The sequence below is a fragment of the Populus nigra genome, chromosome 5, assembly GCF_951802175.1.
Source record: "Populus nigra chromosome 5, ddPopNigr1.1, whole genome shotgun sequence".
NCBI classification, from domain to species: Eukaryota; Viridiplantae; Streptophyta; class Magnoliopsida; order Malpighiales; family Salicaceae; genus Populus; species Populus nigra.
In genome coordinates, this window is record NC_084856.1 from 13340870 (window position 1) to 13351794 (window position 10925).

Here is a 10925-nt window from a genome sequence, read left to right on the forward strand (position 1 = left end):
ATTGATTTTTTTATATTGTTTTCTTTACTTTAAATTAAATCTTTTTAGTATTTTTCAATCGTTTTGATATGTTGATGTTGAAAATAATTTTTTAAAAATAATTTTTTTAATATATTTCAAATAAAAAACATTTTGAAAAAAAAAACTACTATATTCTCCAACAATCTAAATAAAAAAGTATTTTTTTTAACCATGAATGTTCGGGATAATTTATTTATATCTTGATTATTCTTCGAGGTTTTGAAATTAATGACCATATAAGTTTTTAGTAACTATAAGATTTATAAAATTTAAATCAATAATATCTATAAAAAAAAAGTAAATTTAAATCTTATTAGGTAAACTATAGCTATCGGTATGAAAGTGAGAAAATCTTATATCAGAGGTTGGTGGCTGAATTAACACGTCATAGATACATTTTAGCCAATTCTCGAAGAGAGACAGCGACTTCTGCCTATCAATAATAATGCTAGAAGCCTAGAATAACCGAGCACTGTCCTCTTCTAGTTTCAAACAAGAAATTAGCAAACCGCCAACAACCCCCGAGTCCAGTAGGGGTAGTGTGGTGCGTTGCGAATAAAAAGCATGTTTTGCTTTGACTAATGGTTTTTAAAGATTTTAGTTAATTAATACATATAATAAATTTATATAAATTTAATTGAAAATTTTATTTTGAAATCTTAATTATAAAAAATTTATAATTTATATATTTTTTGAACCATAACCATAAAAACTACCATAATATCAAATACAAACTATTTTTCTTGCACAGCTATTGCTTTTTATCCCTTAAATAACCATCCTCTCGCTTCTTTAAGTATGAATTTTCTTTTAAAAAAAATCAATTACATTTTAGGGTTCATTAGTTGTGTGTATAATAATTTATAAGAAAATATTTTTTTATATTTTTTCTGTTAAATATTTTACATGAATATTGGTAATAAAAAATATTTTATAATGAATATTCAAAAGTGCTCTCCAAACCAAGCTAGATAGTCTCCTGTCAGGAGGCTCACCAACCACCCTGGACTTTGATTCTTATAATTCCTACCGGATAATGGATATAAATAACCACAAAGATTGTTTCCAGCCGTGAGTTCAGTTCCCATTTGATTGGGTTGTTTATTGTTCTGTGTTTATTTTTGTATTTTAAAAAAAAATAATTTTTTTTTATATTTTTATATTTTAATTTAATATATTTTTGATTTTTTAGATTATTTTAATATATTATTAAAAAAATAACTTTTTTAAAATAAAAAAATATTATTTTACAGATAACATGACTTAACAGCTGCACCTGCCAAGCGAAGCCAGGTGAACTGAAATACCATTAATGTCAATTTCTTTTTAATTTTTCAATTTCAACAAAACGACACAGTTTGATTGCATTTCTAAAATGACTGCTGTCTAGTCTCTCTCTCTCTATTTAGGCAGGTTTGGTTTTGAAAGCCATTCCCTCGTTAACTATATTAAATAATTTTTTTAATTTTATATTTATATTATGCTGCTAGAGTCATTTGATATTAATTATTTTTTATTTAAAATTATATTAAAATAATATATATTTCTATTTTTTAAATTTATTTTTTATATTCAAACATTAAAATAATTTTAAAATATAAAAAAATAATTTAAAATAAAATTGTTTTTTTAAAAAAATATTTTTAAAACACAAAAATAATTTCAGTTATTTTTACTTAAAAATATATTAAAATAATTTTTTTTATTTTTTAAAATTTATTTATAATATTAATTTAAAGTCAAAGAAAAAACAATTTAAAACTTTTTTTTTTAAATAATTCTCAAAAAAGTTTTTTTTAACGTCCAAACAAACACACTCGTTTCTACCTCAGTCTTCTTAAAAATGCTCAAACAATCAATTATTTTTCTCTCTGAAAATCACACCCTAAAAAGAAAGAGAAAATCAGCAGATGATTCCTTTCCCCTCACAGACATGGACGACATCCACAGCTTAACAATCATATCTCCCCAACAACATAAGCACAAGCTCTTCATGTTCCACCTCCCGTAACTCTATCTCTTACTCTCTTTCCCTTTTTTTTTTTAATGTTTAATTACCAGTTTTTGGTTACCATCGCTTTATTTTTCTATTTCTATTGTTGCCTTTTCTCTTTTATTTTTATATATTTTTTAAAACATTTTATTGGCGTTTTTTGTAAGCTGATTGCTTTTTTTACGTTTCTGTTTTCAGTATTCTCTATTTTTTTTTTCCTATTTGTTCTAAAAAAAAGTTTCCTTTTCAGTTTTACTGGGCTGCAAAGTTTTTGGCTTTGAGGTGTAAAGATTAAAGTAGTTGGTGATTGTGTTTTTGTAAGTAACTTATAGAGAATATAATATAATAGATTTTTAAGCCTGTTTTAGTAGTAATAGCTGCTATGAGGTTATTACTATCAATTTTTGGTTGAATATTTACTGGGATAAGAGTAGCTTCCAAATTTGTGTTAGATATCGACTATCATCTTTATTTATGGTGCATTTTTTTTAGTTGGATTAATGTTTCATTTGAAAATTATGAGTTGGTGTAATAAATATGGGTTCTTTTTTCTTCTTGATATGTATGTTTTGTAATAGTATGAACAAATTGAGTTTTGTATTTTTGTTGTTTTAGTGCTTTCTTACTTTCATTTCCTTTTTTCTTTATGTTTTTTAGTTTGAAATTACTGATTTACAGTTATTTATTGAATTGCTAATGACATTTGATTTGGTGGTTGATTTCAGGGGATTGGTTCACCAGGTCAAAGCATTCCATATTATTCTGGTTCTGTCGTGTGCCCTTTTTTGCTTTGCTATGTGTGGACCGTGCTTGACGAATGGAATGCAGAATTCCATGGAAGATGATTCTTGTGAGTCCTATGGGGATGATGGTAGTGTTGGATTTCAAGATATTAGCATTAGTGATACTAGTTTGGGCTATGCAGCTGGAAGTTCTATGACCCGCTTAAATTTTGAGAATATTTGTACCAGTTCTCATTTGTTCTGCTTTCTTTCAACATTGCCTGGTTTTTCGCCTAAAGAACACAAGCTTAAAGTAGCTGCTTTAGAAGTTTCTAGGAGTCAGTCTGATGGTTCGTTATCTGTAGAATCGACTCAGGGTGGCAGGTGGTTAGAGAACAAGAACTGGTCATTGGATCATGGCATGTTCCAGTTATCAAATGGCCTGGCTGTTTCCTGTTCTATGAACTCTAGGGAAGGTGTTGATGAGTTATCATCCACTCAAACCAGTAGAGCTGACCAATGTGACCCTTCTTCGTGTAAAGGTCCTTTACCAACTCAGAAGAGCACAAGTGCTAGGCTGAGGAAAAAGTCTGAGATGATGAAATATGGTGCTTTTGATGTTTCTCCTCCCCATGTAGAAATCAGCCCTCCTGCAATTGACTGGGGGCAGAGCCATTTATATTATCCCTCAGTAGCATTCTTAACAGTGGCAAATACCTGTAATGAGAGCATTTTACATCTCTTTGAACCGTTTAGTACCAATACACAGTTCTATGCCTGCAATTTTAGTGAGGTTTTGTTAGGACCAGGCGAAGTAGCTTCAATTTGTTTTGTGTTTTTGCCTAGATGGTTGGGCTTTTCCTCAGCTCATTTGATCTTGCAGACAAGCTCTGGTGGATTCCTGGTCCAGGTCAAGGGTTATGCGGTTGAGTCGCCTTACAATATTAGTCCTTTATTCAGCCTTGATGTTCCTTCTAGTGGACAGTTGAGGAAGACTTTTTCTTTATTTAATCCTTTCGATGAAACCCTTTATGTGAAGGAAGTAAGTGCATGGATATCAGTTTCTCAAGGGAATATTTTGCATAACACTGAAGCAACCTGCAGTTTGGAAATTTTGGGAGGTCCTGATGAGCTCAGCCTGTTGGGAGTCAAGGATTGGTTGGTTGTTAGGAATGCTCAAATGGGTTTTCCATTGATGGCTATGAAGCCCCAAGAAAGTTGGGAGATCCTTCCTCACAGCAGTGGAACCATCATGGAGATGGACTTCTCATTTGAATCTGAAGGAAATGTTTATGGTGCTTTTTGTATGCAGTTGCTGAGGTCCTCTCAGGACAAGACCGATACTGTAATGGTTCCTCTTGAGCTTGAATGGGATGGAAAAGTAGCTTACAGTGGCTTTGCCGGTTTAGTTTCAGTTTCTCTTGAAACTCTGGTTCCATATGATGTTGGCAGCACCGTTGTTGTTGCTATCTCATTGAGAAATGAAGCTCCTCATGTGTTGAATGTTGTCAATGTTAGGGAAGTTGCAGCAGTGAAGGCTTTCCAGATCAAGTACATTGAAGGCTTGCTACTTTTCCCTGGCACTGTCACCCAAGTTGCTACAATTACATGTACGCATCTACTTGTTCAATTACATGATTCTACATCTGAAATGTCAAATATGAACAAAGATTGCAAATTAGTGGTACTGACAAATGACTCGAGTAGTCCTCAAATTGAAATTCCTTGTCAGGATATAGTTCATATTTGTTTGAGACATCAGAAGGATTCATTCATTGGATATGGTAATCACTCCGAAGATGCCAAATCTGGTGAAAGGACTGAAACTGGCAATAGAAGGACAGGGTCATTGTGCAGTGGCAAGCTGTCGCTGTTAGAGATGAAGGTTCGCTGATTCTGACTTATCATTTCTAATCTGTGGTCTTCTTCATCTTTCATATGGCTTTGTATCAGTGCATTATTCTCTTCAGATTGTCTATTTAATCTGTTATAAGCCTTGATTCTTGTGATTTTCTTGTGATGGAAATAGCAGTCACTGTAGCCTGTGATTTATGCATAAGCAGCTAACTAATGTGTTAAAAACAAAAATTACATGCATAGCATTAGCTTGTGAAGGAACAGCTAGTAATGATATATTAGCAGTGACCAGTTTTCCTTTGCTTGATTCAAAAACTTCAACTGCAGTCTAAATTGGATGGGGCTTCAACTTGTGCAAATTGCTTGCTTAGTGAACTTCTATAATCAAATCATGTAGGCAATCAGTGAAACTTCTGGGCTATTACATGTATGGCCTTACTAGATTTTGTAAAGCTGGATTATATGTATGCCTCACATATTTACCAAATCGTTAAATTTTATGTTTGATATAATTTAGCAGTGTTATTCAGGATTTAGTAATTTCACTTATTAATTTCATTCCCCAATTATTTGTGAGAAGTGATGGTGATAGGTGGAAGTATAAGGAGGAATCAAATAGAAATGACATTTTAATTTCCTACTCTTGAAGGAAAGCTCTGTTGATTTTATGGTTGTTGGGATATAGAATAGATTATTTCTTCCTTGCTCCAGACACGCTCACAGCATGTTCTTGTGCTTGTGTCTGAAACTGAATGTCTGTCTGTGAATGCACACATGCATACACATCCTAGAGCATCTGGTCCTTCATGTGAGGCAGGTCCCCAAGGGCATGCAACCAAGGGATTTCTCTCTGCATATTAGTTGCTTTTCCTTTTTTCTTCATTTTGATGCTATACATTCTAGCTGACTAAGATGTCTTTGTGAACTTATAGGCGATAGAGACAGCAGAAGCAGATGAATTTGTACTGGGCAATTGGAAATCTCAAGGTACCATGAGTGGCATGTCTGTGCTTGATGATCATGAGGTGCTGTTCCCAATGGTTCAGGTTGGAACTCATCACTCTAGGTGGATCACTGTAAAGAATCCTAGTGAACATCCAGTTGTAATGCAGCTCATTCTTAACTCAGGAGAGATTATTGATGAGTGCAGGGGCACAGATGGTTCTATGGATCCCCCTTCATCGAGAATTTTTGTCCATGCTGAATTGACTGCTCCTGCCAGGTATGGGTTCTCAATGGCAGAGAGTGCACTAACAGAAGCTTATGTTCATCCTTATGGCAAAGCATCTTTTGGACCAATATTCTTTCACCCTTCAAATCGTTGTGGGTGGAGAAGTTCAGCCCTGATAAGAAACAATCTTTCTGGTGTAGAGTGGTTATCTTTGATAGGGTTTGGAGGGTTACTCTCTCTAGTCCTGCTTGATGGTTCAGAGCCTGTTCAGAGCATAGAATTTAACCTTAACTTGCCAATGCCCCTGAATATTTCTCCTCCAGATGGGCTATTTAACATGGAAGAGACTGCTTGTGCTTGTTCTGTGCCCTCATCTAAAGAGCTGTATGCCAAGAATATGGGAGACTTGCCACTTGAGGTGAAAAGTATTGAAGTTTCTGGGTCTGAGTATGGGTTGGATGGGTTTATGGTTCACACTTGTAAAGGTTTTTCTCTTGAACCAGGGGAGTCAACAAAGCTTCTGATCTCATACCAGTCTGATTTTTCTGCAGCTATGGTGCACAGAGATCTTGAACTGGCCTTGACTAGTGGAATTCTTGTGATACCCATAAAGGCAAGTCTTCCTTTGTACATGTTCAATCTCTGTAAAAAATCAGTATTCTGGATGCAGTTGAAGAAATTCTCTGCTGCAGTCCTCCTTGCCACTTCCTTAATGTTTCTGATATTCTGTTGCATATTTCCTCAAGTGGTTGCTCTTGGCTTTAAGAATTACTATCATAACAATGAGAAAAGCTCCACTAATACTGTAAGAAGTGCAGGAAAAGCTTCTCATATGCATCGTAACCAGAGAAAGAGTAAGTTCTCTATGTCCAGGGGAATGGACAGTTTGTTAACATCAGTTGGGGAAGACAAGGCCTCTAATCAGACATCTATTGGTAAATATGCTGATGGTCATGATGGACCCCCGGAACAGGGGCTAACTATTAATAATTTGACGTCAACTCTAGAAAATCACAAACAAGATAACATTTTGTCTTATACTAAAAAGGATAAAGCAGTACCATCTTTGATGTCAAAATCCATAGCGGTTGAGAATTCTGATACACTTGATGCTCCCCAATCTCCCAACTTTACAGTCGGGATCGGAAAAGAGAAAGGAAGAAGGCGAAGGAGGAGGAAGGGTGTGAGTGCATGCTTAACAGGACCGCTTGAAGTATCGAGTAATCAAAGTGGAAATTCTACCCCTTCATCTCCCCTGTCTCCTGTATCTGCAACACCCAACCGAATATGGTCGCCATCTTCTGATGCAGACACTATTGAGGTGAGAAATCCATTCACTCAAGTGGCAGCCCAACAGTTCAGGAAGGTTCCGGTTTCTGAATCTGCTACCAAGACAGTTGTCCTGGAGCCCAAGGTTTCTATGAAATGCCATGGTTACAACTACTTTTCTGCTACTCGTGAGCAACCTTTAGTGCCCAGCAAGACCTTTTCTAAACCTTCTCCTGCACTTCCTTGTTCTAGTGATGCTGCCCCCAGTCTGCATTATTCTTCTCCCTTGTCATCAACATCAACATCAACAATTGCTCCTATTGCTCGAGCTCCTGGAGCAAAACTTTTAAACCAAAGAAGTGTTAAAGTAGATGAAAAGGTGGGGGGTGAATATACATATGATATCTGGGGTGACCATTTTTCTGAACTCCATTTGGTGGGTAGCCCAAAGGATAATACAACCATGAAAACAATAGCAACAGAAGACAATTCCAATAGCTTCTTTGTAGGGGGTCCACAAACCCTGGTGGTGAAATCTCAACCAAAATCTGTGAGTTTCTTTCAACAAGAGGGTTAATGAAAATTTTATTAAATAATTAAAATACACCCGGCTCTCTATAGCTCTTTTTGAATTATTTTTTTGAAAGATTTTTTCCATTGGTAAATAATTTGAGAAATTGGAAAACTAACATAGAGTATGCTACCTTCATATGGTGGGGAGCTATATGCTTTCAGTTTTGCAGTTTTCAAAATTTTTTTTGGGAAATTATTCAACTATTATTTTCTTATTTTCAATCTCAATGCTTTTAATCCAAGCTCTCATTGTTTGCCTGTTGGTGGTCCTTTCTTAGATTGTTTCCACTGGGAAAGAAGTATTCTCTTATTGCTTGATAAGTTGGTAGTAATGATACCACTAAATGAAAAAATTAGCAGCCAATGCTTTGCACAGTGAGCGGCTTTTGAACGTGACTTCCTTTATTAATATTAATGAGCCTATATACTGATGATGTTTTACCATCAAACTGACAACTGATGCTATTAACTGAGAGGAGGGGAGAGGGATTCTTTATTATTATTATCAATAAATGCTACGCTTCTGAAAATATGCCTGCTTTATGGTACTGTGCTTATGAGCCAGGTAACAATAATTCATGAGATCATTGACTGACTGAGCATGAGCGGATTGGTAGATTATTTTGATTTATTTTTGCTGCTATTAGGAAAACATTCATTTTTATGTTGAAGGGTGCATTTGTTTGAACTTTCCGCGTGTTTTTTTATTTTATAAAAAAAACATAGACAGTTCATTTAGACTCCCTCTACTTCAAATTTGTAATGATCTAATAGCATGGTTATGGAAATGAAGGGAAAAGTAAATTGAAACTTTCAACCTGGGATGCAATATCTGACTTCTGTGTCAGTTATCTTTATGCATCTGCAGCCAATGTAAGAACGAGGAGTCACATTTAGATGTGATAAAGAAATGCTAGGATCGAATTTGTAAACTTTATTTCATTGTATGCCCACATGGTTGAGGTATCAAGTACCACTTTGTGTGTATTTGGTTTTGGTATTATAGTTTTTTCATAATCATGGTTTGAAGAGAGAGTTCGAGGCAAAACTATTGTATGTTGATTAACCAAGTTGGTGCAAAACTACACCGCATCATATAACAAACTGCTGAACCTTACTCAAGGCTCTAACTTATCAAGGAATTTTACAACTAGTTCTCTAATGATTTGCGAAGATGGCCTTTGAGTTTCCTTGTGATGATAAATGACTTGTGATGCCAATGGTGCATGCATCGTATTTCAAGTACAACTATGTATTTCTTACTTGCGGTTACAAGGCATGCACACTTTCTTGAGTGTATTATTACAAGGGATTATTGAGATCATTGAGAAATGTGCAAGCAATTCAAGAACAGCAGCACCAGGTAGGGTGAGCGAACGAGAATTGAGGGGACGGGAAAGAATTCAGTTGTAAGTAAATGTATGGCTGTGAGAAGTTGCAACCCATATACACCTGGGGTTTTAGACTCGTATTGTTGTAATGATTGAGTATATTCATAGACAAATTTTGTTTGTTTTTGTGCATGTATTTATGTATGAATGCCCTGTTCTCATTTCTGATAATGATGTGCATATACTGGTGGATGAAATTTTGTTATAGTGGGGTGTTTTTAGCCTCTTGTAGATGCTTGACCCAAGGATACTCAATCTGCAGAAAATAAGATCACGCAACTCCAATTTGATGAAAATGCAGATGTGAATTCGTCTCATTAAACTTGCATCAAGGATAGAAGTTAAATCTGACTGTGCTGTGTTTGGATGGGTTAATGTTCTTGTTCATGACACGAAATATTCTTCAGTTGCTGCATCTAATTGTCGCAGTGAGGCTGCCTTTGGATGACATGCTGTATGAAAGCGACGACACTGGAGGAAGTTCCCCTTCAAATCCATCTGCAAAATCATGGAAGGGTAGGGTGTAGATGTATACTATTTGTCAAGACTTGGAACAGCGAGCATACAGTTCTTGTGACAGGGTAGCTGGAAAGAGGATGTTGCAGTGATTGTTTCCTGAGCTAGAGGGATGCAAGAGATGTTTGAGGATTTCTCAGATTTAAGGGCACTGATTGTGATAAGTTTGCTTCTCCCTTTGAATTCCAAGTAGCAGAAAAACCAGCTGCTTCATATGCAAGAAACAAGGTAAATACTCACTGACCATGCCATCAAATTTCTTTCCAATCAGTGCCTTGTTTCAACTTAATAGTCGCTTTAGAACTTTCAATCATGCATCTCTGAAATTGGTGAGGTGAATGCAGTGGCATATTTTGTAAGGGTGAGTTTCCTGCTGATTTCTTACAGTATTCTACAATACTGTCAATGCACGCGCATGCATAGGCGTGCACACTCGCAAACCTGTAATTTGCATGGGAGACCCTTTTGCTGTTAAGATTGTTGGAAAGCTGTAACTTTCACAATACAAGGGGCAAGCTGCAAGACAACTGCATGCCATTATTGGAAGGTGGAGTCGTTAGGACGTAAACAGACAAGACGGGTTTTGGTCCATGAAATGGTGATGTTGACGAGAGAGGAGAGCCCTGAGCAAATGTTCCCAAGAAATTGAGCAAAGATAACAATTAGATTGCAACCAATGAGTGTTTGGGGCTTCTTGGGACCAATGTTTTCTCTAGAAATAGCTGGAATAAAAAAGAAAAGAAAGTTTCTTCTGTCTCTATTGGACCACATCTACAGCAAGTAAAGACACCGACTTATCATCATATTATATGGGCTCATTCTTATTCTAACAAATGTATGCGGACAGAGGAAGGTAGGGGTAGGGTTGGGGTGATTATTTTTTGTTTGGTTTGGTTTTTATTTATTAAAATAATCAAAATAAAAATTTTTATAATTAAAAAAAAAACGAATCAAAACTAATTCTAACTGACTGATTTTGGTTCGGTTCAATTTTTTAATGTTAATATCTGAAAAACCTCATATTATTTTTTTGGGCTTTGTTTTTTTACTTTTTGATGGGCTTGTAGTGGGCTTTTTTAATGTCAATTTTCCTATAAAAAGTTATGGTCCAATTAGGATCAGCCCATCTATTGTGTTTTTAAGTTTTTTTTGCCACTAAATATTTATTTATATTAAATTATTAGTGTCAATTTTTTCTTCATTTTTTTTTTACCTTTCTAATATTTTTGTTAATATAACACACCAATAAGTTAAAATTCAAATTACAAAGCATTGACTTCAAAGGGCTTATAAAAAATACAAATGACACTGTCATAAAATACTTTAAGCTGAAAAATCTCAACTATGCACATCATCCCAATCAAGAAGTATATTAAGAATATTGCACTTTGATTCTTTAATATTATTGACAT

General features: G+C 35.1%; 1 protein-coding gene across 2 annotated transcripts; it reads left to right on the plus strand.

Annotated features, from left to right (window-relative positions):
- The first annotated feature begins 1843 nt into the window (after window positions 1-1843).
- Window positions 1844-10316, plus strand: LOC133694939 (uncharacterized). Of its 2 annotated transcripts, XM_062116628.1 has the most exons (5): window positions 1844-2028; window positions 2740-4621; window positions 5526-7583; window positions 9260-9741; window positions 9858-10316. In XM_062116628.1, exons 1-4 carry the CDS (start codon window positions 1865-1867, stop codon window positions 9302-9304), a joined length of 4149 nt encoding a protein of 1382 aa, XP_061972612.1. In that variant the 5' UTR covers window positions 1844-1864; the 3' UTR covers window positions 9305-9741; window positions 9858-10316. The 2 variants fall into 2 exon arrangements, with proteins under 2 accessions (XP_061972612.1, XP_061972613.1); XM_062116629.1 differs by lacking the exons at window positions 9260-9741; window positions 9858-10316 and having other exon boundaries at window positions 5526-7637.
- Window positions 10317-10925: the final 609 nt, after the last annotated feature.